The 27228-nt window shown below is 37.8% G+C and overlaps 1 protein-coding gene and 2 pseudogenes across 2 annotated transcripts in view; 1 reads left to right on the top strand and 2 right to left on the bottom strand.

Annotated features, from left to right (window-relative positions):
• Positions 1-928: 928 nt before the first annotated feature.
• Positions 929-1686, bottom strand: LOC109692460 (calcyclin-binding protein pseudogene; annotated as a pseudogene).
• A 4337-nt stretch (positions 1687-6023) lies between these two features.
• The window catches only part of Capn7 (calpain 7), a 42434-nt gene continuing 21229 nt past the window's right edge, over positions 6024-27228 (top strand). For both annotated transcript variants that reach the window (XM_074043873.1, XM_020173082.2), the window contains exons 1-8: positions 6024-6359; positions 9480-9588; positions 14965-15122; positions 16009-16076; positions 18005-18205; positions 19745-19831; positions 24487-24613; positions 25220-25305. In XM_074043873.1, coding sequence (XP_073899974.1) covers positions 6258-6359; positions 9480-9588; positions 14965-15122; positions 16009-16076; positions 18005-18205; positions 19745-19831; positions 24487-24613; positions 25220-25305 — 938 coding nt within the window. In that variant the 5' untranslated portion in view covers positions 6024-6257. The remainder of the gene's footprint in view (positions 6360-9479; positions 9589-14964; positions 15123-16008; positions 16077-18004; positions 18206-19744; positions 19832-24486; positions 24614-25219; positions 25306-27228) is intronic.
• On the bottom strand, positions 26616-26737 carry LOC141413223 (small nucleolar RNA SNORA51; annotated as a pseudogene).

The raw sequence follows: 27228 nt of genomic DNA, 5'->3' as shown, positions 1-27228 counted from the left end.
AGTGTTTGGGCTGGCTTCAAACCTGTGATCCTCCTGATCTTTGCCAAGTAGCTAGGATTATAGGCGTGACACCCATGCTCAACTTTTTTCCCTGGAGGTACTGGAGTTTGAACTCAGGGCTTCATACTTGCTAGGTATGTGTTCCACCATTTGAGCCACGCTGCCAGCCCAACTTTTTTTTTGAGACAGGGTTCTGCTATGTAGCCCAGTCTGACAGCAAACTTAGCATCTTCCTTCCTCAGCCTCCCAAGTGCTAGGATTATAGGCATGCCCAGATTTTTCCCCTTTTAAAAATATGTGTTTACTACTTTTTAAATAAAAATTCAATTTTATTGAACATAGGAATTGGTAGACTTTCAAATTATTTTTGCTTCATGATTATTACTTTTGTAACCATTTGATCCATGCTAGAACCTACTAGTGTTGGTCCTATAGAAAGAAGCTTGTCTATCCTTTTAGTTTCAGTTCTATGTTCATAAACAAATACTTAAATCTGGACAGAAACCTCTGTGACTGGATTAACAGTACGTGGTAATGCAAAGAATATGCACTGCTTAAGCTGGTAAATGATCAACTGCTCTATAACAAGTTTCGAACATATGTTCAAATGTGAATGTAATGCAAAAATTTGGTTTTGCTCTTAATTATCTTACATTAGTAGGAGCTTACAGTCAAATATTTATGTTTTCTACCTCCTAGACTGAAATAATACATAAGTTAGCATTTTCAGTAGGTAAAACTTTTTTTTTTCATGTTTCAATGAGAATGCCATATAATCCTTTCTTGAACAAAATGATCAGGGTACTAATAAAGCCATCTTTGGAGGAAGTGTTTAATAAGCATATTTTATTTAAACAAATCCTCCACTAAGAAGTGGAGAAGTTACTGCCTTTATTTAGAAGGCTTTGTAAATAGTTACCTGTCACATTTATGTGTAGCTCACCAACATTCCCTTATTGGAAATATCAGTTATTTCCACAGTACAGTTCCTAAAAGAACTTAAAACTCTCAAAATTCTCTCTCCGTTGGCTTGCTTCTCTATTGATTCCACTAGACTTTATTAATAGTTCACTTCATGTCATCATCTCCATCTTCATAAATTTTCTTTAGAACATTCATTAATCCCTCACTAGGATCTGCTTCAGTGTCATAGGAAGGCTTTTTTTCTCTTTGCAGTCTTTTTCAACTGGAGTCAAGTAGTCCCACCATGTGTTTTCTACTTTCTTTGTGTGTAAGAACTGTATCAGTTTTTACTTTTTTTGAACTGTCATCCACAGAGATGGGTCTCAAGAGATTGTTCACGATCACGGAGTAGCTCTTCCCACTTAGAAACTTTACCAAAAGATCAAATGACCTCTCTGTGAAATGCACCTGCGCATTCTCGGGGGAACTTGATGAACTCCAGTTAAGGTAATATAGATTTTTGCAGGCTTATCTGACTGATCCCATCCATAATTACTGATTTCCACTGTGTATTCTGTTGTTATGTGAGTAATCACAGCAGATGGTTTTCATTGTCAAGTTCTGGTTTCTTCTGTGATTTCTGTTGCATCTTGTTCTTTATTTTAGTCTTGATCTTGGATTTTTCAGCTTTAAGGAGATCACATACTCTTTTCCTAGTGGACTTTTCCAGCAGCACCTTTATCTCTTCTAGGTCTTTTTCAGCTCCTCCAAAGCTGAAGCCATGGTTGCTGGATCAGGCCAACCGCTGGGGCTGCAGCTGTGCACCGGAGACAGACAGGAAACGCCATACAGAGCATGCTCACTGCCAGCGTAGACCCCACCAATGCTAGTCACAGTCTATGTGTTTACTATTAAATTTAAATTATGTCTATAGCTCACATTGTACCTCTACTGGTGGCATGATTCTAAGACATTCCATCAGTGTATGTCACATGTCACATGTTTGAGTTTTAGGGAATCATAAACTGAAATGGAGTCAGGAGTTCAAAAAGGAGTCTTTTGGAAAATAACATTTGTGAAAAGAAGTGGGAGGAAAATAGATAAGGAGTCATCAGCCTGTACGGTAGATCTGATAGTCTCTTTCAGACTAACGGAGAACGCTGGAGCAAATATTGTACCTTAGAAGTGTCCCACTTTGGGCAGAAATGGCCAGGTTATAGTATTTCTGCCTTGATCAATTATTGGTTGGGGGTTGAGTTAGTCCATTTGTGTGGTTATCACAATGCTGGGTAATTTATAAATAATAGAAACTTACTTCTTATGGTTTTGGAGGCAAGCCCAAGGCACTGGCACTAGTGTTCTGGTGAGGACTGCTCTCTGCCTCCAAGGCAGAAGAGTAGAAGAGCAAAAAGGGCCAAATGCTGTGTGAAGAGTCTTAGAAAGGCATGAAACTCATTCATGAGGGCTCCACCCTCCTGACAGTCACCTGCTAAAGTCCCCACCTCCACTACTGTTACCTTGGTGATTTACTTCCAATTGAATTTTGGAGAGGACACATTCAGACCATAGGAGGAGCTGTTCCAAGAAGAACATGCCCTCCACCTGAAGCTGAAGCAGAGTGGAAGGAAGCCATCAGCTGGCTACACTCTTAACCAGGACAGTGAGTCTTGAAGGGGAGGATCTGGGCAGAACACTGTTTTGGCCACATTATATATTTTTTTTTTCATTTTTCTTTTATTATTCATATGTGCATACAAGGCTTGGTTTATTTCTCCCCCCTGCCCCCACCCCCTCCCTTACCACCCACACCACCCCCTCCCGCTCCCCCCCTCAATACCCAGCAGAAACTATTTTGCCCTTATCTCTAATTTTGTTGTAGAGAGAGTATAAGCAATAATAGGAAGGAACAAGGGTTTTTGCTGGTTGAGATAAGGATAGCTATACAGGGCATTGACTCACATTGATTTCCTGTGCGTGGGTGTTACCTTCTAGGTTAATTCTTTTTGATCTAACCTTTTCTCTAGTTCCTGGTCCCCTTTTCCTATTGGCCTCAGTTGCTTTAAGGTATCTGCTTTAGTTTCTCTGCATTAAGGGCAACAAATGCTAGCTAGTTTTTTAGGTGTCTTACCTATCCTCACCCCTCCCTTGTGTGCTCTCACTTTTATCATGTGCTCATAGTCCAATCCCCTTGTTGTGTTTGCCCTTGATCTAATGTCCACATATGAGGGAGAACATATGATTTTTGGTCTTTTGAGCCAGGCTAACCTCACTCAGAATGATGTTCTCCAATTCCATCCATTTACCAGCGAATGATAACATTTCGTTCTTCTTCATGGCTGCATAAAATTCCATTGTGTATAGATACCACATTTTCTTAATCCATTCGTCAGTGCTGGGGCATCTTGGCTGTTTCCATAACTTGGCTATTGTGAATAGTGCCGCAATAAACATGGATGTGCAGGTGCCTCTGGAGTAACAGTCTTTTGGGTATATCCCCAAGAGTGGTATTGCTGGATCAAATGGTAGATCGATGTCCAGCTTTTTAAGTAGCCTCCAAATTTTTTTCCAGAGTGGTTGTACTAGTCTACATTCCCACCAACAGTGTAAGAGGGTTCCTTTTTCCCCGCATCCTCTTGGCCACATTATATTAAAAATAACACTTCAGCTGCAAATAATCTCAATTTTCTAAGAAAGTTTCTGTGGTAAACAGATTAACAACCCTTGGCCCCTGAAAGATGTTCACATCCTTATCCCTGGAATCCATGAATATGGCACTTTATATTCAGATGTGGTTAAATTAAAGCTCCTGAAATAGGAAGATTGTCCTGGATTAACCAGACAGGTTCAATGTAATCACAACAGTTCATACAACAGGAGGGCAGAGCGGTCAGAGGCAGAGTAGATGTGAGAGTAGAAGCCACAGTTGGAGTGATATGAGGAAGAGGACATGAGCCAAGGAATGCATGAGGCCTCTGGAAGCAGGGGAAGACAAGAAAATATATTCTTTCCTAGAACCTGCAGAGGAACAAAGTCCTGTCAAGCCTGTTTGTCTTTTAGGACTTCTGATCTCCAGAAGTATTAAGATAATAAATCTGTGCTGTTTTAAGTCCCTAAGTCTGTGGTAATTTGTTACCACAGTAGTATGGACTTAATACTATTTAGTTCTGTAATGATGAGAAATAATCTTCCTAAAGAAGAGCCAAAGGTCATCTGACACTGATTGTTGTTTCCCCACTAATTTAGGAGATTCAGCAATGATCAGGACTTTTTTCTATTGGGTTTACAGTAGGGGTACATGCATGGATACAGCTTGATATGACTGTAGACATCTCAAGTTGTAACCACCATGATTTTTCCCAGTCACCCTACTAAGTTTTTCCTGCACAGTTTCCTAGCAAATCATAAATAGATAAAATCAACAGAATTATATGTGAGGCTTTACAAGTAGACCCTGGCTCTATTGGGTACATTCCAGTCAGGATGAAGTCACTTTCGTTCTAACCCATAAATACATACCTCTTTCTGACCCAAACTGCAATGCTCCAACTGGTCTTGCTAACACCCAGCACCACAGTTGTGACAGTAAGTCTGTCAATAAATTGCACTCTGTGCAATCCTAGATCTGTCTGCCTCTCTTTCTTCAGTTTCATGGCCCCTTGAATGTCACACACTAGAGCTAAGTTATTCCAGAAGAGTATACTTTCCAAGATCCCCTTCCCATGTCCTGGGGATTTTACTTAAGGTTAATAGTCTGAATAATTTCATATAAAATTTAATTGAAGCCTCAATTTTACTAATACATCCAGTTCAAAATTATCTATACCACTAAGGATTCTAATTTATTTAATATATTAAAAATTAAGTTTAATAAGCATTTAAAGTATGCAATTCTTGCATATATATTTCAATATAATTTGGCATTCAAGTCTTAGATTCAATACTCAATTGTATTGAGACTAAATTTTCTGAAGCTTTGACTTACTTTACCCCTGCCTTGTCTCTCTTGTCTTTGTATCTTTAATGTTTAGCTATTTGCCTGGCTCTAAGTAGGTGTTCAATGGATGGAATGGCCTAGGAATTCTACAAGTTGTGAGGAAAGGAGGAACATTAGATACAGAGGTCCTGTTCTGAGTAAAACTGCATGCATGAAATCAGCTTGGGTTTAGTTTTTGCAAGGCAGTGGCTGAAACACATTGGCCTGACCTCATGTACTTCAGGACATTCTGGTACCTATCACTTTGTGCTAAGTAATTTAGATTTTATTCTTCAGAATTAGAAGGGGAGGGTGGATTAAGTATATTTGAATAGGGGAGGTCACTCATCCAATATTTTAAAATATGTGTTGAACACCTGCTCTATACCAGGCATGTTCTCATTGCTGGGATAAAACTGGTAAGGACAGAAAGCATTCCTGTTTCAGTTATAAAACCGCAGTAGCAGCCAGTCTTCTTTGACTCAACATAAATTTTGAGTTTCATCCAAGTCCTGGCACCTATCACTAGTTCATTTTCATTTTTGCTAAATTCAGAAGACATTAATCAAATAATCACCCAATTACTTAAAAAAATCATCCAATTGTCTAATTACAACACTAAATTAATCTAAGGATACGTTTAAGTGAAAAATAATCGTGGGGTTTGTAGACAATTCAAACAATACCATACTTAGGCATGCATTGGGAACTATGTAGTCATGATTGAGTTTGTGTAAATTAAATGTTTTCACAGAGTATCTCGAAAGAATCTCTGTCCTCACTGTACGTCTCTAATTTATTTGTAGCCAGTACTGCTGATGTTGGGAGGTGGTCTTCATTGCCTGTTTACGCCTATACGTTTTACGTTTAGTGGAGGAAGGGCTCCGTAAGCGCATGCTCCTTTCTTGCAATTGATCACGCGGGCACCGCCATCTCCTCCAGTACGCCAGAGACGCCCTCAGCTCAGATATGACACCTGCCTTCGGCCGCCCAATCGCAGGCGGGGTGCTGGCCACGTGATTCTCCCTTCTATGGGTCTGGCCCGGCCCACCGCCTGCGCACTCCCGCGAGCTGAGCCTGAGCTACTCCGGCCGGCCACCTGCGCCTGCGCAATGCGGCTGGTGGGCGGGGCGAAGGACGGAAAGGGGGGTGGCCCCGCGGGCTGCCAGCCGGGGCTGCGGCGAGGAGGCGGTGTCGGAGCGGGTTGGATCTGGGAAGACCAGCTCTCCTTCCTCTCCTGCCGAAAGTAAACTTTCTTGCTTCTTCCCGCGGCTCTGCCAAGTCCTCGCCGCGGGTACCGGGCGCGCTGCGGTCGGCGAAGAGCCGTCCTGTGTCAGGGCATTGCTGTGGAGGGCTTTCCCCGGCGCCGGGCGTCGGCGCCATGGACGCGACGGCGCTGGAGCGGGACGCGGTGCAGTTCGCCCGGCTGGCGGTGCAGCGCGACCACGAAGGCCGCTACTCCGAGGCTGTGTTTTACTACAAGGTAGGGGTGGGCAGAATCGCTGGAGTGGGAAGTGGCGGGGGCTTGAGGCCGAGGGGGCGGGGTCCAGGTGCCGAGGGCCCCCTCCCTCCCCGGCCCTTGGCTTTGCTTTTCCCACGCCCATCCCGGCTCCAGCCACCGTGGGACCTTCGCGTCGGACCTACAGCTTCTCTGAGGGCTGCAGTCTTGGCTGGCAAGTACCCACCGTCGAGCCGTCTTATGGCGGCAGTAGTTAGAGATGGTGACTTAGTGGCCGGTTCTTGTTGTCCCTTGGCTCTGATTTGTGGCCAGGGGAGGTGGTCTCTGATACGCACTAAATGCATGTTGAATGAAGAAAATAAAAAGTAAATTGAAAAAGAAGAAACTCCATTTCTTATTCTAGGGCTTAATGCATACCCTTGTGGTTGTTTTTCAAAGCTAACGTGGATCAGACTGTTGTATACTATTTTTAAACCTTGTTTCAATTTGAACGTCTTCTCAAATCATAAGTTTGCTGCTATAATATTTTAATAATAATAGCCGCGTAGTGTTTCATTGGGAGCGTGTACTATAGTATATTTGCAGCCTTTCATTTTGGCTTTTCAGTATCGTAGTGGTGCAGTTAATCTTAAAAGTAGGGGCTGGAGGTGTGTCTCAAGCAGTAGAGTGTCTGTGTAGCAATTGCGGAGGCCCTGAGTTCAAACCCCAGTACTACCAAAAAAAAACAAAACCATAATAATCTTAAAAGTAATGCTTTTGAACATTTTCTTGATACTGTTTTTGATGTGTTAATGGGAGCAGAATTGCTAAATCAAAGGGAGTGAGCTCCCATAGTCCATTCTCGGTCTCCAGTCCCGAGGATTTGCAGACACTCCCCTCCAGCGCTAGTCCGATGCGAAGGTAGCTGTATCCTCATGATATTGTAGCTTTTTCTTTAAGAAAGAATACCTGACTTTGATAATATAGTAGTAGTATTTTTTCCATAAACATATGCGCTACAAGTAAAGCATGGTTTGCTTCAGACCAATATATTATTGGCTTCATTTTATAATTTACTTTAGGGACTTGGTATGTTTCAGAGTTATTCCTTTTAGACAGTTCCTTTTTTTTTTTTTGCTTGACAATTTCAAAAGGGTGTGTGTATGGGGATTTGAACTAAGGGCCTCACACCTGCATTCTACCATATGAACTCCACCACTGGCCTGAAAAGGGTGGTGGTGGTCCGTCTGTCCTTCCTTCCTTCCTCCCTCCCTCCCTCCCTCCCTCTCCTCTCTTCCTTCCCCCCTTGCTAGGCGGATGCTCTTATTCTTGAGCCACTCCATGATCAACTCAAGGTGATATTTTTTAAAGACAGGATTATGTGAGTTTTAGCTTTGCAAAGTAACTTTGATAAAAGCTGGTAGGTTAAAATAGTGCCTTGTAAAAATAGTTTTTTCTAAATCAAAAGAAACTGCAATGTTTTTTGTTTTCCAATAGTATTACATAAATTGTCACTTAGGAAGAATATTTTATCCTTAAGAAAGTCAAAAAGTAGTACTTCTAGAAACCATTTATGTAGACTGTATCAGTTCATTTAGTGTTCTTTATCCTGATGCTGCTGTGTAAGCAATTTCTTAATGGTTAGTCACTTTTCAATATAAATGAAATGAATAAAATAAAATTGATATGAGCAATTAAAAATTTGGCTTCTTTTTAAAGCAAGATAATTATTTGAACATCAGTATACAAGATGACTATTACATACACATACAATATGTATATTTTATCTTTTATAACATCTTATAGTCAGTTTATTGAAGTTAAGTGTAACTATATTGTATTTAGAGAATGATGGTGCATAAGATATAGTATTTACACATAAAGTTATATTTTTCTCCTTTGAAATATCTGAGTTATGAAATCTGAGGAAGTAATATTTGTTCTACCCCAAAGCCTTTAGTTTGAATTTCCAATGGCATCAAAACTGTACTTTTACTGATTTTGTTAGGTTCAGTGAAACAACTTCTCCTCAAATAACTGGATTAAAAAAGTGATGGTTGCTTTGAAACAGGTATGAGGCCACACGAAGTGTAGTACATGCTTGGGTTACTGCAGAGAAGGTGCTGTTACTTGGAGAAATCTCTGTCTGCTCTTTTTAGGTAGTAGCATTGGTAACCTTCCTGGGATGGTGATGGGGAGAATGGAAGCTCTTCCTCACTAGCCTTAGCATAACTGGCTAGGGAAGTTATGGAATAATTAGAAGAAGGTCTTCTGAATTAAAGCCAGTTTATTTTATACCGCTGAAATCTGCTTTAACATGTCACCCTTTGACAGTATATTCTGTGAAGAAAAAAATTTCCATTCTGTGAGATATTTAATTTTTTAGTATTTTCTTAAAATCTTTTCTTAATATTTAATTTTGGTGATTATTGTTTGTTTTGATTTTGGTGGTGCTGGAGATTGAACCCAGGTCCTTACACATGGCTAAGCAAATGCTGAACCAAAGCTACATCCCCAGTCTCTGTTTTAATATTTTTAAGCAGTTTATCTTTTCACGGTAGAGAATTTTAAACCTGACCTATGCGTAAAACAGAAAACATGTAAACCTCAGCTATTCTGAAGAAGTGTTTGATTTTCAGCAGTTTATGAAAATGGAGAGTGTTCAAAACTGAAGAAAAGGTGTTGGAGGATTATGTGACTTTTTTACTTAATAAATTTGTGTGTGTGTGTGTGATACTGGGGTTTGAACTCAGGGCCTCATGCCTTACTAGGCAGGTACTCTATCATTTGAGTGCCTTTTACTTTAGTTATTTTTCAGATAGGATCTTGTTTTCTTGTCCTGGGCTTGTCTCAGTCTTCATTCCTCCTACTTAAGGCTCCCATGTAACTGGGATAACAGGCTTGTACCACCACACATAGCTTGTTGGTTGAGATGGGGTCTTGTTAACTTTTTTGCCAGGCTGACCTCAAACCATGATCCTCCTGATGTCTGCCTCCTGAGTAGTTGGGATTACAATTATGGGTGTGCCTGGCAGAAAAAGAGAAAATCTTAAAGAAGTTCTTGTTTTGTCATTCATGGAAGACAGTAGTGAGTTAGAAAGTAGTAACAAAATTCAAATCATGATGCATCTTTTGAATTCCTTTGCATTCTTTTTTCATTTTTAGGAAGCTGCACAAGCCTTAATTTATGCTGAGATGGCAGGATCAAGCCTAGAACATATCCAGGAAAAAATAAATGAGTATCTGGAAAGAGTTCAAGCTCTACATTCAGCAGGTTAGTACTGAACTTGTCACTGTGTTTGTTTGTTTTCTCTCCCATCATATCTTTTACTCCTGTGTTCTCTTTCCTCTTCATCTGTGACTCTTGATCCTCACACTCTGCTCATTCTTTAAAAATAAATGATAGATCTGTAAGAGGAACCTTTGAGATAATAAGATCCAATTTCCTAATTTTCTCGAGGTGCAGAGATAGTGGATTAGCTATTATTGGTAAAGTTAGGATGAGGATGTGTTATAGTCTGCTTTTGAAATATCTGGGAAGTGCCCTCTTTTAGTATTAAGGTTAAGTGACTACTCCTCTTCAGTGTTTAAAGACATTAGCAGTAGATTCACAGTCTTTTCTGTCAGTGTCCTTAACCTCTAGACTTTTGATGAGTTCTTTTTAAAGCCATGCCTTAGAAAAGTGACACGTAAGCACAGACAGCCCTGTAATAGCTTGTAAACAGCGTGCAAATGCTGTGACAGAACCATGCGTGAGCTTAATCATTAAAGTTTGTTAGGTAAGGGATTTGTGTCAATATCTGTTCATGTGGAGCAGAAAAGAAAACTAACACCTATTGACATTTTGTTTTGGAAATGCACTACCTCTTTTTTTTTCCCCCTATGGCTGGATTCTAGAGCCACAGCAGAAGAATCTCTGCTGATTTATTTATTTATTTATTTTGTAGTAGTACTAGGGTTTGAACTCAGGGCCTCCTGCTTGTTAGGCAAGTGCTCTGTCACTTGAGTCGTGCCCCCAGCCCTTTTTTTGCATTAGTTGTTTTTAGATAACATCTGTTTTTGCCTCGGGCCAGCCTCAGACCTTGATCCTTCTACCTGTGGGCCTCCTGAGTAGCTGGGACCACAGGTATGTGCTATCATGGCTTATTAATTGAGATGGGGCCTTATTAAGTTTTGCCTGTTTGGCCTTGAACTGTGATCCTCATAATCTGCTTCCTGAGTAGTTGGGATTACAGGTGTAAGCCACTTCGTCCAGCTACTTTGATGGGCTTTGTGTTACCGTCTACTACTCATTTCTGAATAGAATCTGCAATACTCTGGTTTCTCTTCATTTTTTATAAATCTTTTGCCTTTTACTAAATAAAATGAACAGTTATAAGTACATAGTTAGGAAAAAGTAGATGTGACCTACTTTGGATTCCCTTTTAGGGCAACTCTCTTAAAAATAGGTAGGTTACTTTAAGACAGTGTTCAGAAGTTGCACATATTAAAAAATGGATTGCTTATGTTTAAAATTATGCTGATTCTTGTTTTCAGATTACCTTGTAGGAGTTGGGACTGTAGCTCAGTGCCAGAGTACTTGTCTAGCATGCAGGGCTGGGTTCCATTCCCAGCACTGCAAAAATAATAATGTTTGGCCGGTGGACAGCCACCCCATGGTGATCAGGGACTCTCTGCTCACTTTCCACTCCATCCCCTACTTCCCTTCATGATTACCATGGCAACTCCTGCTGGCAGGCAATGGGTCCTGACCCATATTACCCCGAGCTCCTCCCCACCAAACCTCGACCTATCCCGATGCCCCATAATACCTTAAGCTCTTGACTTCACCCAGGATATAAAAACTGGGCTGCCATTTCTCTGGCGCGACTTCTCCGGCCCTGCTCTTTGGGGACGGTGAACCTCGCCCGAGAGCGCGCTCTCAATAAAGCCTGCTTAAAGCCTGCTTGCTTTATTATTTGGCTCCAATTTGGCCTTCCCATCAGCGTCGACCTAACAAATAATACTGTGTGATCCAAAGGAATTCCACTTTCCTTGACAAGCAAATGAAGTTCTTAAATTTAATTGCCTTATTTCATAAATAATTCATCTTGTTTCATAAGCTGTTTTCACATACAATGATCTCTAAAGTATGAAAAGTAATCTCTTTGCCTGTTTCCATGATTTGTTTCTCCCCATGGATATTTCCCTTTATTTCAACAATGACTCACTCAGTGAATATTTGGGCTGGTAGGTGCTGGTGCTAGATGAGCCCTCAGGAATCCCTGAATCATGTGTGGAGAACTAAAAGTACAAACATTACATTATCATGGAAACCTTCTTTGAAACATATTAGGCAAAATATTAAAGCAGACTGCTCTTGAAGGGAAAGATTATATGGTAATATTATGTGGAGTTATGACCCTAGTGACTAAAAGCATATTTTCCTTCCATATGTACCCTTATGCAATAGCTATTATATTCCAATAGTGTTCTTTAAACCCTTGGGGGTGGGGGTGGGGATTTAATGGTAAAGTACTTGTATAAATCCTTGAAGTTCTTACAACAATTATAAAAGAAATATGAATCACTTATTTTTTCCTAAAGGATTAGGAAAATTCCTTCTACTTTGTATTAAATACCGCTAACCCTAAAAGTCCCTTTGAACCAGACATGGTGGTATGCACCTATAGTACTAGCATTCAGGAGGCTTAGGTGGGAGAATCACTTGAGCTCATGAATTTGAGACCAGCATACTCATAGCAAAAACCAAATTGCATTTGATCTGGGAAGGTAAATTCTAAACAGTGGTGTTTGTGAGTGTGATGTTCAGGTACAGAATGAGATAGCCCTGTTGTCTTGTAGAGTAAAAGCTTGCCAATGAAAAAGTTTAAAAAGGATTTTTAAAATAGGCCATACCTTGTGGTCACTAGTTTTTTGTCTCATTTTGTCTAATAAATAGAGTGTTTATAATCTGCAGAGAATTAAATGGCTTCCTTACTTTAAGCAAAAGAATGCTTTTTAAAGTAGAAATCTTGTTCAGAATCTCAATTTTGGTTAGGTGTGATGATGCATGCCTGTAATCTCAGCACTTGGGAGGCTGAGACAGGAGACTCTTGAATTAGAGGCTATGGCTACATAGCCTCTTAAAAAAAAATCCGAAACAAACAAAAGAATCCCAATTTTTAATACTGCTGACAGTCAAACTCTTGAGAATTTTGTTGACTTCAGAGTGGGAAAAGTAACAATTTTGAAATTAACCAATGTAACATAAGGAGATCAAGACTTGGTCAAACCCCAGTGCAGATAGATAGATAGATAGAGGGATGGATGGATGGATGGATGGATGGGGTAGATGAGATAAATGAGATAGATAAATGGATTAGATAGATTAGATAGACCAACCACGTCTCAGAACTAAAAGGTCTAAGCTGATTTTCTGCTCTTCCAGCTATGAAACCTTAGGCTAAATCATTAGTTCTCAGTGGCGAGTGATTTTGCCTCCTCTCCCTCCAGGGAACACTTAAGAGCATCTGAAGAAATTTTTGGTCTGCACACTGTTGTGAAGGGGAGTATGCTACTAGCATCTAATTGATTAGAGCCCTTGAATATTGCTAGCAGCTTTACAACATACAGAATATGCTTCCACAGCAAAGAATTATCCAGTTTCAAATGTCAGTAATGCCAGGGATGAGAAACCCTGCACTAAATAGTTGTGATATTTTTGAGCTTTGATGTCTTCATTTTATGAATAGGATTAGCACATATGTCAGAGAGTGGTAGTGATGGTTAAAGTAGAAAAAATTGGCACATACCTTTTGGAAGCTAATAAAATATAAAGCATTTTTTAAATTAACAGTTTTATTGAAATATAATTCATATACATGAATTCACCGTTTTAAAGTATACAATTTATTCTGTTTTGGTATAGTCCCAGAGTTGTTCAGCCATCACCACTATCTAACTTCAGGACATTTTTGCCACCCCAAAAGAAACCCCTTATTTATTAGCTGTCACTCTCCATTCTTCCAACCCCTACCCCCTAGTTATTTTCTATCTATAGGTTTACCTGGTACAGATATTTCATATAAATGGAATCATTCAATCCTTTTGTAGTCTGGCTTTTTTTCACTGAGCTTAATCTTTGTAAGAGTTACTCATTACACAGGATGTATCAGTACTTTATTCCTTTTTAGCTGGATAATATTCAGTTGTATTGGTATCCCACAGTTTATCCTTTCATCAAGTGACAGGTGTTTTTTACCTTTTGGCTATTGTGAATAATACTATTAAGAGTTTTTGTGTGAAAGTATGCCTTCAGTTCTCTTGGATATATGCATGTACCCAGGAGTGGAATTGCTGGGTCATAAGATAACTCTGTGGAATTGCAAGACTGTTTTCCAAAGTGGCTGCACCATTTTACAATTCCACTAGCATATAGGCAGGGTTATAGTTTCTTTACATCTTCCCCAGCGATTTTTGTGTGTGTGCTAGGCATTGAACATAGGACCTTGTGTGTGCTAGGCAAGTGCAGTACAATTGAAAGCACCCTCAGCCTTTCAACACTTGTTATTATCTTTTTTTTTTTAAGCTTGTCAGAATTATTTATTTTGGGGGGCAGTACTAGAGTTTGAACTTGGGGCCTTGCATTTTCTAGGCTGTACCAGTTGAGCCACCTCCCCTACCGTATTTATTTATTTATTTTAGTTATTTATTTATTGAGGCAGGGTCTTATTATGTAGTCCAGGTTGGCTTGCAGTTTGTTATGTAGCACAGACTGGCCTCTAACTCCTGATCCTCCTGCCTTAGCCTCCCAAGTGCTGGGATTACAGATGTGTATACTACCACTGGTTTTTGTTTTTTAATTTTAGTTATCCTAATGGGTATCAAGTAGCAACTGATTGTGTTTTTTATTTGCATTTGCTTAATGACTGATAATGTTCAGCATATTCTTGTGTGTAATTGACCATTTGAATATCTTCTGTGGAGAAATATCTTTTGAGATCTTGTTTCTACTTTTTAATTGGGTTCTCTTTATGGTTGAGTTATAAGAGATCTTTATATGTTCTGGTTATATGTTTCTTGTAAATATATATATATATATCTTTATATTAAAAGCAAACGGAAATACCAATAAAAATATATGATAGCTTATTCAGACACATGAATAGGAAAAGCAGGAACTTTATCATGAGGGTCTAATATATTACACGGTATTACAGAAAAAAATTAATTAACTTAAAATATAATGGAGTTTCTTAAGATTTAGCATTTTCCAAGTTTTTGTTTTGTTTTTACGGTGGGAGAAGAATGTGAAGAGGATTCCTATGTTTTATTTTTAAATGAGAGGAATATTGGTAAAGAGACAAATTAGGGAAGAAATTCTTTCAATAAAACATTTTTCATGTTCCTTGACTCTGGTGTCTGTTATGTGATGAATTAAACAACTGTGCTTGGGGGGAGGGTATTAAAATTAAGATTAAAAAGAGAAAGGGAAAGTTAGTCCTTTTTAGAGGATTTTTTTTTATCTTTTATATATGCCTTGCAAAGCTTTTAAAATGAAGGATTATAGAGTTTTGGTAAACAGTGTCTTAAATGTATTAGAGGTGGTGTTTTTCCCTGCCTATATTTAAGTAATAATCCTTGTATATGTGCTTCTCCCCCATCTTAGTTCAGTCAAAGAGTGCCGATCCTTTGAAATCAAAACATCAGCTGGACCTAGAGCGTGCCCATTTCCTTGTTACACAAGCCTTTGATGAAGATGAAAAAGAGAATGTTGACGATGCTATAGAATTGTACACACAAGCTGTGGATCTCTGTCTAAAAACTGTATGTATAGCTACAAGTTAAACTTTGTGAATTATGTTAAAAAATCTCTTTCCTTACTAATGAGTTTTACTTACTGAAAAAGTTATTCTTATAAATATAATTAAACTAATCCTCATTAGAATATGAAGGGTATAAAGTTGATGTTTTTAAGGTTGTTTGGGAGAGGTTTATTAACTAGCTATGTGCAGTCTATATGCTGAATGACTCCTTGAATAACATTGGTTGAGACTCTTTGCTTGAGGGGGCATCTCGTGGTTAAAAGCAAAGTGCATTTGACAGGAAGATGAGGTACAGCGGTAGAGACTGGTGTTCCCAGTGTTTTTTGCATTCTGGCTTTTTGGTAGGGTATTTTGTTCAGAGAAACCAACTAGCCTGATTTCTGTAGGTTCCCTTAGACCATAGATAAGTGTTGGTCTCCTGTGGTTCCTGCTACTCACTTCCATGGTACTGTGATTGCACAGTTGTGGTTTGTTAGGTCTTGTTCACATTAAGTTGGTTTTACGTTTACCTCAGTGAAAAATGTTCACCTGTGGCTGGAGGTGTGGCTCAAGCAGTAGAGCTTCTTCCTTGTAAGCACAAAACCCCAAGTTCAAATCCCAGTGCTACCAAAAAAAAAACCAACAACAGCAAAAAAAAAAAAACCAAGCTTTTTTTAAATATCTTTTTTTTAAAAGTAAGTTTCATAATTATTAAGCACTCTGCTACTTGAGCCACATCTTCATCTCAACACAGTTTTAAATAACTTTAAAAGATGAAAATAAATGTCATCTTTGTTTATTTGCTCATAATTTCAAGAAGTATACTGTGCATTGTAAATTTTTTTGCATAGAAATGTAGAACAAGCAAGCTAAAAATGATTATGCTTTGGAATGTCTCTTTCTTTAAGTCTTGTGAAACTGCTGATAAAACTCTGCAAAATAAACTGAAACAGTTGGCTCGACAGGCGTTAGATAGGTGAGTTTTGTCACTCAAGTTCTATCAATGTATGGCATGTATTGTGTTAGTTATGATAACAGATTTATCTAAACATGTGGTAGAGGCCATAGTAACAAACTTTATCTTTAAACTGAGATTTAGAAGTTTACCTTCTTCCTTTGAGTGAATTTGTCTCTGCTCTGATTCTTTGTTTTAAACTCAAGAAATAGCCAATCAGTTAAGTGTCTTTAGTTTTTGCCGTATAATATCAGACTTCCCAAGAGAAGAACTTGCTAGGGATATAGCTTAGTGGTAGAGTGCTTGCCTACTGTGTACCAGGCCCTGGGTTTGATATTCAGTATCATAGAAAAACAAAACAACTGAAGAAAACTTTCAGAAAGCCTTCAAGAGCTACTACAAAACATAGGAAGATTGAGAGTGATTCTGGTTCCATCACACACATGCCCCAAATTATACAAGCTTGGGCCAACTTTCCAGCGAAGCCTGTCCTAACCATTCTTTTTAAAGCTGAATCTTCTCAGCACTTTTATCCTGTTCACTCTGTCCTAATATTCTTTCCCATTGTTCTTACCACTTTCTAAGGTATATAAAATTTTCCAGGTTATTATATTTGTTGTTAATGTCTGCATTGCTTCCACCCCATCCCTTAATTCTGAACTCTATGAAGACAGAATTTTGCCTGATTTGTTCACTGCTATAACTAAGCATGACTAACATATAATATGTATTTAATAGGTATTTTTGGGAAGAATGAATTAATTTGCTCAAGAGAATTGTGCCTCTTGAAGAGTGTTGTAGATAAAAGAAAAGGTGCAAGTTGCATTTATATCTATAGCATGAATTATTAAAATTACTTCCTTTTAAGCTCTGACTCGCTAGCTGTACAACCTCCAGATCTTCTTTTTTTAATTGTTATATAAGTCATCTCTCCTTTTTTTTTTTTTTTTTTTTGCCATCATCAACTAACTTTTTAGTTTGTTTCCCCAAATTCATAAAGACGTATGCACTTGACACATCATCGTCGTATCTGTGGTGTCTTCTTTCAGCAGTTAGAATCATAGCTGACTTTTATTACCTGTGTAGAGATCCCATCTGGTATTCTTGAGTGCATAAAAAAACAAAGGGTGTAGGGTATCAATTATGGGCTCCTTTGAGGCTCTGTTGAAAATTATGGATCCTCTTCCCAGGAGAATGTACATAATTTTTTTTTTGCATATTTTCAGTGTTCACAAGACTCCTGAGCTCATCTATGGGCCTCAGTTTAAGAATGTCTATTTTTTTTTTAGCTTGTTAGTACTTTGGTAGAACAGACAAAATTACCTTGCATGTCATGCAGGCTTTCCATAATCCATCCCCTGCCTTTCTCTCGTCTGTCCTGCTGCTACTTATTTGTAATCTTTGAGATTACCCCAACTCACTATGTTTGTTCACACTTCTGCACATTCTGTACCTGTTTTTCTCTGCATTTAAGGATGTTCCTCACTTCCTAGGTGAACTACTTTGAGGCTCAAGCATTAAATAACCAGCCCTCCCTCTCTCACCTCTTTTCAGTCATTAAGCCTATGATTTCTGTTGTGCATTTATTTGCATGTCATACTTCCATCTTGTCATCTAGCATTTTGAAGCAATTATCCTTTTTTCCCTACAAATCCATAAGCATCTTCTAAGGGTAGGAGTTATTTTATGCATTTTTACATACTCCATGCCTTGCATAGTAGCCAACATATAGTAAGTGTTCAATTAATGTTGTCAACAGAATAGTATTTGCACAAATACTACCTTACCTCTGGGAGTAGCTTAAGTAGGAAAATTTTGATAAGTATGTTAGAATTTTATATACCAATTTTCCATTTAGGATGTTTGACTAGTTCTTGAAGTAAATTTTATGTCCTAAAAGCTTAAATGTGAGAAGAAAAATTTGAACAGTTTTTCTGTGCCTGTTATAGAGCAGAAGCATTGAGTGAACCTTTGACAAAGCCATTTTGCAAAATAAAGTCAACAAATATTAAAACAAAGCCACCTCCAGCGCGAACACATTTTCCACTAGGAACTAATCCCTTCCTTGAAAAACCTCAGCCATTTATAAGTCCACAGTCATGTGATGCACAAGGACAGAGATACACAGCAGAAGAAATAGAAGTACTCAGGTAAATCCATTTGGGACTCATAATGAATTTTGTTATCATAATCAATATAGGTAATTTTCTGATTATGTTTATTGAATTGTAGTCAGACCTTTGTTATAATATGTTTTGCTGTTTTGTAATCATGAATTACATAGTTGCAACTTAAATAGTTAAAATTTGTTGGTTCTCAGCTGTGCGTGGTGGTACACACCTGTAATCCCAGTTTCTCTGGAGGCAGGAGTAGGAGGATCTCCTAGGCAAAGTTAAGGAGACCCTATCTTAAAAACAAAATATAAACAAAAGGGCTGAAGGTGTGGCTCAAGTGTCAGAGAGGTCCTTGGTTTAATCCCCAGTACCACCAAAAAAAAAAAAAGAGAAGTTGGTTCTAATATATTTTAGTTTTTTTTTTTTTAACTACATATAGTATATTTTTCTGAAAATCTCAGCATTCTGCAAAATTGACCCCTAAAAATGAGGTTGCAAAACAGAGTTGTGGCAGAATACTAATAACCTGTACAAATTGTAACCTTAACCCTAAAGGGGAAAAACATTGTTACCTTGAAGTAACTAGCAAACAGAAGAAGTCTTGAGCTAAAAAGTTTTTCATTTCCTTAAAGGGTTTTTTAAAAGAAAAGTGAAAATAGAAGAATATGTGACAGAGACCTCCTTGCAAAACCTAAACGATATACCATCTAGATCTTTGCACAAAACATTTCCAGACCCCTGGTCCAGGCAGACAGCCCAGTATATCTGAAAGAAGTCTCAGGGAATATTACAAGTATAAAACACAATAGTGTAGAAATCCTTAATTGTCTTCTGAATCCATGTAGATAGGAAAAATCTTTGAGCCAGTGTGACTATTGGTTGACTTGGGATGTTCTCACATGCTTAAAACTCTTGAGTCAGGCATTCATTTAAAATTTTTCTAAAATTGACCTGAAAGGGCTCCTTCCTAGGTCACAGCCATCTGAAAGCATCTTTGCTACTGAAGATTTTAATTTTCCTCCTACCCTTCATCTGGGAAAAATTGCGTATGAACCAACACAACACAAAGCAGGACAAAAAAAGGGTAGTTTTGTTGCTGAGAGACACTAAATTAATGAGTGCAACAATTGGGCTTGTCAACAGGATGTAGCCGTATCTATGATATTTCCTTCTACCCATTACATATTCCCATAACAGAAAATATGAAGAGCATGTTTTCCAGAATTATAAATCATGTCTTTTTAATTCCCAAATAACTAAGCAATTGCTTTGTTCCTGGGCTCAGAATAGAATTGGTTCCTGGTAATGGGCAAAAGAATGCTTTCATCACTTGTAGAGAAGGTCTGCATTGAGACTAGAGTTTTGTTTTGAAGGATGTTAATCTTAAAAAAGAATACTTGTATGAACAGAAGCTGTTATTTTCTGGCATTTATTTTATGAAATTTTGTCTAAGTGAAGACATTAACACGAGTTTTCAGTTTAATACAGTACTCTTATTTAAATTTTAAAAGTTTAAGATTGGTGATTAAGGTACACTTGAATGCTTATCTTAGATATTTTTCTGGTGTTTTATAGGACAACGTCAAAAATAAATGGCATAGAATATGTTCCTTTCATGAGTGTTGATCTAAGGGAACGTTTTGCTTATCCAATGCCTTTCTGGTAAGTAAGCATTGTTGTAATTTTTACTTCCAAGATCATTTAAAATTTTTTTCAGTACAGAGTATTTGGGAGTTCAATTTAATTCAAACCCATGAAATTAAAATTTGTAAAATGTTTGATTGTAAGAAAGGAGTGGTTATTGGAAAGAGATGGAGCTATATAGCAAAAGCACCATTGTTTTCATTTGCCTGGTCATGAGTTCATGGGAATTTCCTTTTGCCTAATGTTGTACTCATAGTGCCTAGAACAATACCTGGCACAAAGTAAGTACTCAGTAAATATTTGTCCAATTGTGATTGAATCACAAACAAAATACAAGCCAGTAAAGTCATTCAATGGAAAAGTGAACTAGTGCTAGGGGTGTAGCTCAGTGGTAAAACTCCTGCATAGTATTTGGCTGGGTTCCATCCCCAGCACTGAAAAAAAAAAAAAAAACGAAAGAAAGGAAAAGTGGAATAGAATGTCAATATTATTGTTTACTAAGAAGATCCAGTTTGGGCTGAAGAAATGGCTCAAGTGGTAGAGTACTAGTTCAAACTCTAGTACTGCCAAAAGAAGGTCCAACTCAAGAAAGGGTTAATAATAAAAATGTTAGCATAACCCTCAAGGAGAATGGCAGTTTATGTCAAGAGCCTTAAAAATATTGTTTGTTCAGAGTTCTTAGCTTCTAGTCATCCTAAATATTTCAGAGATGCAAGAATTGTTGAAACTAAATGTTCAGGGGTATGGTTATGACTCAGTAATGTTACATCCGTACAGTCAAATATCATGCTACCCAAATAAAAGAAGTCTTTAAAAAATGTAAGAAAATGTACACAATGTAGAAATTTTTTAAAATAGAAGATTATGTATTCTAACATTAGATTATATATTCTAACATTCAGTGTATTCTAGACGAGATCGGGAGCATTCAAGGTGGTATTGCTGTAGACAAACACTCAGTGTATTCTGACATTCAGTGTATTCTAACATTCAATGTATTATGTATTAGGTATTCTAACATTCACCTGTGTATTGCTAGTAACTTGATTGGGATCTAAGAAATTGTTATGTCTTAGAAACTTTATAGCTTTGAAGTTCAGGGCAAATTTTAGAAGCAAACTTTGCCATTTTGAAATCCTGCATGTGGCTGTATAAAAGTCTTCCTCAGTTTTGTCATCTATAAAGTAGAACCTACTTCATAGTGTTACTGTGATAATTACAGGAGTTAGAAAAATATGACACATTTAGAATGTGCTTGTTAAATAGAAAGCACTATAACAGTATAAAATTATATACTGTGTATATACTAAATTATACAGTTTGCCTATATACTTCAAATACTTAAAATTTATACCTTGCCGGGGACCAGTGGCTCACCCCTGTAATCCTAGCTACTCAGGAGGCAGAGATAAGGAGGATTGCAGTTTGAGGCCAGCCCACTCAGATAGTTTTGCCTATCTCGAAAATACCCAGCACAAAAACAGGGCTGGCGATGTGGCTCAAGTGGAAGAATGCCTGCTGAGCAAGTGTGAAGCCCTGAGTTCAAACTCCAATACCACACACACACACACACACACACACACACACACACAGACACACACAAAATTTACACCTTGACAAGTCACTTCAGGAAACTTTATTTTATTTTATTTTAGCAGTACTGGAGTTTGAACTCAGTGCTTTGCACTTGCTAGGCTGGAGCTATACCTCTAGCCCTATTTTTGGTATTTTGGGACAGGGCCTTGCTATGTAGCCCAAACTTGCCTTGAACTTGAGATCTTCCAGTCTTCCTGAGAGTGGTGGGATTAGAGGCCTGCGCCATCATGCCCTGCTCCAGAAACTAATTCTAAGGAAGTGTACAGAGATGTACCAAAGATTGATACAAACAATACTCATCAGTGTTGTATTTGAATCAGTTACTCTACTGTGTTCTCGAATGGACTTCCCAGTAGAGATGTAAACTTGTAATTTCAATCATTACAAGTTGATAAATCCTATTTCTTTTTTGGGGAGTGGAAAGGGGGAAGTACTGGGGTTTTGAACTCAGAGCCCTGGTGCCTGTTAGACACATACTTTACCACTTGAGTTGTACCCCAGCCCTTTTTTGTTTTAGTTATTTTTCAGGAAGGGTTTTGAGTTTTTGCCCAGGCAGGCCTAGGACCCCAATCCTCCTATCTACGACTCTCACATAGCTGGGATTATAGGCCACCACACAAGGCTTATTTTGTTGATATGGAGTCATGCTAAAATTTTTGCCTGGGCTGGCCTTAAACCTTGATCCTACTGATCTCTGCCTCTCAAGTAACTGGAATTATAGGTATGAGCCACTTCACCCAGCCCTTTTGAAAATTATATTTCTAAAGCTTAACAACAGAATATCTGTAAGAAGAATATGTAACTGTGAACAATCAAATTTTTAGGAAATTTAATAACATGGGAGAGTGCTCACAATATAATTGGAAATGCAAAATACACAACTGTGCAAATTCCTTTAATTTTGGCATAGCACAATACAACATTGTTGTGTTGTTTTGTAATTACTTGCCTAGTGCTTGTCTTCCACTGGGGATCATAAACTTACTTGGGACAAAGATCACATCTCTTTTAACCAAGTTGCACCCCATTTCTAGCCACAACAGCTGGTAAATAGTAGGTCCTCATTACTTACTGAATTAATAAAATTTGGAGAAAAGTAAAAAATGAATACTCTAGGTGGTAAAATTTTCCCTTGTTCTTTAGATTGTTTTATAGTGAGAATAATTCAAAGAAAAATAATGGTAAACATTTTAAAACTCAGGTAACAGATTATAGGAAAAGATTCCATAATTTATTTTTGGTTAGAGAGATTTAATGATTATATTTTTTTATATTCTGATATACTTTAAGCATTATAATTATAAAATATTTTGAATATATTTTAAGGTTCTAAGGTGGTGACTTGAGAACAAATACTATGGAGCCTTGAATTTATTCTACAATGTGGTTCCATAAGGCATGTTCAGAATAGATAAATAATTAGAGTATGAATTTGAATTGCCTTAATATTTCCCCTCAAAAATTTGTGATAGCTATCTTAAAACTCTTTTCAATTCAGTCAGTTCTCTTTTTATTTATAATTAGCTCCTAATATTACATGGGTACTAAAATGTTACCCGAAACGCCATAGGTTTGTGAAGTGATAATCAAAAAGTTTGAGAAGCCAGGCATAGTGGTACACACCTGTAATCCTGGCACTTGAGACGTTGAAGCAGGAGGATCATGAGTTCAAGGCCAGTCTGGGCTATATAGTGAAACCCTGTATCAAAACGAAAAGTTTGAAGCTGGGCACCGTCCTACCTACCTGGAAGGCTGAGGTAGGATTGCAGTTTGAGGCCAGCCAAAGCAAACGATGAGAACACATCTCAACTAACAGCTGGGGAGCTACTGGTTGGAAAAAAAGCTGGATGTGGTATACCTGTCATCCAAGGATGGCAGGAAGTGTAAAACAGGAAGACCATGGTCAAGACTAGCCTGGGCAAAAAGGGAGACCCTATCACCAAAATAACCAGAGCAAAAAGGACCAGAGGCATGGCTTAAGTGGTAGAGCAGCTGACTAGAAAGTATGAAGACCTGAGTTCAAACCCAGTACTGCTATTAAAAAAAAAAAAAAAGAAAGAAAAAGAAAAAGTTTAAGAACTGTTATATTGTAGACCATATTTTGTACTTAGATTTGCAGCCAGTATTTGTTTCTTAAAAGTCTAGAGGTATCCTGTAATGAAGAAACTAATAATTTAGCCAGGAGTTTGCAGGTTATACTTGACAACAAAATCCTCCTCTCCTAATACTTACTTGTTTTAGTTTGCATATCATTTGCTTTATATTATCCAAAAATCTTCTGAAATCCAAAGATGTGCTGCCTTTGCTCTAAAAAGGATTTGGGGAAAGGTAGATGTTTTTTGTTTATGGCACAGAGTGAGTAGAGGGTAATGAATAAGAATGGCAGGTTTGGCACCAAAACCTAGATTCAAACTTCAGTTCTTTCTTAGCTGTATGATCTTGTAAGTTATTTAACCACTGTAAGCCTTTCCCAAAGAATGTTTAACAGTTATTTTGAGGATGTAAGTGGATAACATACATGGAGCATTTTAGCATGATGCTTGTTTATGGTTACTATTCAGCAAATTAGCTACTTTTACTAACCAAGGATCTGTAGCTTCCTGGGTCCTTCTGAATGAATCAGCTTGTAATGTGTTTAATAGCTTCATGTTAATTGCTGAGGACCTTGTGCTTACTCAGCAAGCACTCTATTTCTTGAGTTTGTTTTTCAGATAGGATCTCTTAATTTTGCCTAGGCAGGCCTCAGACCAAAATAACCTCCTAACTTTGCCTCCTGAGTAGCAGGGATTACAAGTGTGAGCCACCTCCCTAGCCTAAACTATATTCTTAAAGTAAATATAAATAAATTTATATTTGTTTCTCTCCTCAGCTATTCGTGAATATTTTTAAATTGGGTATGATGTTGAGGTTGATGAGATTCAAGCTTAAGTGTATAGAGCCATATTTATCAGAGTTGTTCTAGGAAGATATAGCAATATTATTTCTATACTGAAAAGAAGAAACAATCTCTAGCATGTTTCATTTTGGCTTTCAGTCATCTTTTAAGAATAATCTTATTTTAATTTTTATTACTTTAGCGATAGATGGGGCAAGCTAACGTTATCACCTAAGCAAAAATCTACATTTTCCAAATGGGTACGACCAGAAGACCTCACCAACAATCCTACAATGATATATACTGTGTCCAGTTTTAGCATAAAGCAGGTAAACATTTATTTTGTATAATTTTGTGTGGAACAGCATTTTAAGGAGATTTGAATGTGGATGGGGGGGCGGGTTTCCCTTAGTTTTTATATATTCAGATGCATGAGTGTCATTGGAGGAAAGTACTCATTGTACACACTAGAAAAACATTTTTTTGATATGGAGTCTCACTATGTTACCCAACTAGCCTCGAAATTGCAGTCCTCCTACCTTAGCATCCCAAGGAGCTGGGATTACAGTTGTGAACCACCATGCCCAGCTCATTCTACACATTTTAACTTACACATTGAGATACTTACAGATTTTTATGTATGTGGGTGAGAAGCTTGAAAATCTGAGTTTCATTATTGATAAGGAATGGATATAAAAGATATTTAATTATTTAAATACCTAATTACTCTAAACTTGCTTCATTGTAATACTTAATTTTCTAGGGTTTATTTGAATAAAATGTGAGTTTGCAACATGGCATTTGTATATTTCCTATTCAAACAGCAATCAAGAAGATATTTCACATTAAAAAATCAGGTGGGAGTGTGTAAGTATTGTGGTAATGTTGAGATTGCATCAGTAAGAGATATATTAACATATTGTTTTTGTTAACAGACAATAGTATCAGATTGCTCCTTTGTGGCATCATTGGCTATCAGTGCAGCTTATGAGAGACGGTTCAATAAGAAGTTGATTACCAGGTAAAATTTTCTATTTGTCCCTTTGCTTTTTTTTGTATAATTTTCTCTAAACTGGAAACTAAAAACTTAGACCTCATCTACTGAGTAAGTGGAGAGAGCATATCACTAGAATATTACAGCTTCTCTGTTGAGGTAAGGCAGATGATTCATGAATGTGGAAAGATAGGCTGAAGCATTAAGAGTATACGCACATGTGGTTAAGAATATGTGAAAAAAATGCCTCGAGCTACTTAAAAAGCTGGACATCGATCTACCATTTGATCCAGCAATACCACTCTTGGGGATATACCCAAAAGACTGTTACTCCAGAGGCACCTGCACATCCATGTTTATTGCGGCACTATTCACAATAGCCAAGTTATGGAAACAGCCAAGATGCCCCAGCACTGACAAATGGATTAAGAAAATGTGGTATCTATACACAATGGAATTTTATGCAGCCATGAAGAAGAACAAAATGTTATCATTTGCTGGTAAATGGATGGAATTGGAGAACATCATTCTGAGTGAGGTTAGCCTGGCCCAAAAGACCAAAAATCAGATGTTCTCCCTCATATGTGGACATTAGATCAAGGGCAAACACAACAAGGGGATTGGACTATGAGCACATGATAAAAGCGAGAGCACACAAGGGAGGGCTGAGGATAGGTAAGACACCTAAAAAACTAGCTAGCATTTGTTGCCCTTAACGCAGAGAAACTAAAGCAGATACCTTAAAGCAACTGAGGCCAATAGGAAAAAGGGAACAGGTACTAGAGAAAAGGTTAGATCAAAAAGAATTATCCTAGAAGGTAACACCCACGCACAGGAAATCAATGTGAGTCAATGCCCTGTATAGCTATCCTTATCTCAACCAGCAAAAACCCTTGTTCCTTCCTATTATTGCTTATACTCTCTCTACAACAAAATTAGAAATAAGGGCAAAATAGTTTCTGCTGGGTATTGAGGGGGTGGGGGGAGAGGGAGGGGGCGGAGTGGGTGGTAAGGGAGGGGGTGGGGGCAGGGGGGAGAAATGAACCAAGCCTTGTATGCACATATGAATAATAAAAGAAAAATGAAAAAAAAAAAGAATATATTAAAAAAAATGCCTCGAAATAAGTGAAATCAGTTTAAGTAAAATCACATTATATTTATAATACTTTAAAATTGCACTACATAAGGTAGCTTCTAGCCACCTGTGGCTATTGAGCAATGGTTTAGTCTGAATTAAGATGGGCTGGAAGTGTAAGATATACATGAGATTTTGAAAATTTGCCAAAAAAAATGTAAAATTGGAAAAAATACCTCATTTAAAAAAAAAAATTCCCACCCCATGTCTCCTCATTCACAATATAGACCAGGCATAGAATTGGGGTTTATATGGGGTAGGTTTACTTTGCCTCCTCTTTCTGTAGTCTCTAAGAACACAGTCTGTGATAAGCACCAGGAGGCCATATATATATATATTTTTTTTTGGCAGTACTGGGTTATGAACTCAGGGGACTCATACTTGCCAGGCAGGCACTCTACCACTTGAGCCACTCTACCAGTCCCAATTTGTTTTTATTGATTGCGTGTTGAAATCATACCATATTGGACTAAAAAATATTAAAGTTAGTTTTACCTTTTTCTTTAACTTCTAATGTTGGCTACTAGAAAATATAAAATGCGATGTATTTCTGTTAGCTAGAAATGTTTTAGAATGTATTGAAATGTTTCTGGAATTTTTTTTTTCAGTTTTAAAAAGTTACATTAGGGCTGGAGGTGTGGCTCAAGTGCTAGTGCTCCTAGCACTCAAGCATGAAGCCTTGAGTTCAGACCACAGTATTGCCAAAATAAAATTAAAATAAAATAAATTAGTTATATTAGTTTTAAATCATTGATGTTAAAATTATTAAGCCTTGTAGTGTTTTCATTCTGCTTTTCTTGAGTGATTTTTGTGTG

Source organism: Castor canadensis, chromosome 10 (assembly GCF_047511655.1).
Source record: "Castor canadensis chromosome 10, mCasCan1.hap1v2, whole genome shotgun sequence".
Classification (NCBI taxonomy): Eukaryota; Metazoa; Chordata; class Mammalia; order Rodentia; family Castoridae; genus Castor; species Castor canadensis.
This window is presented reverse-complemented; position numbering and strand designations above follow the sequence as displayed.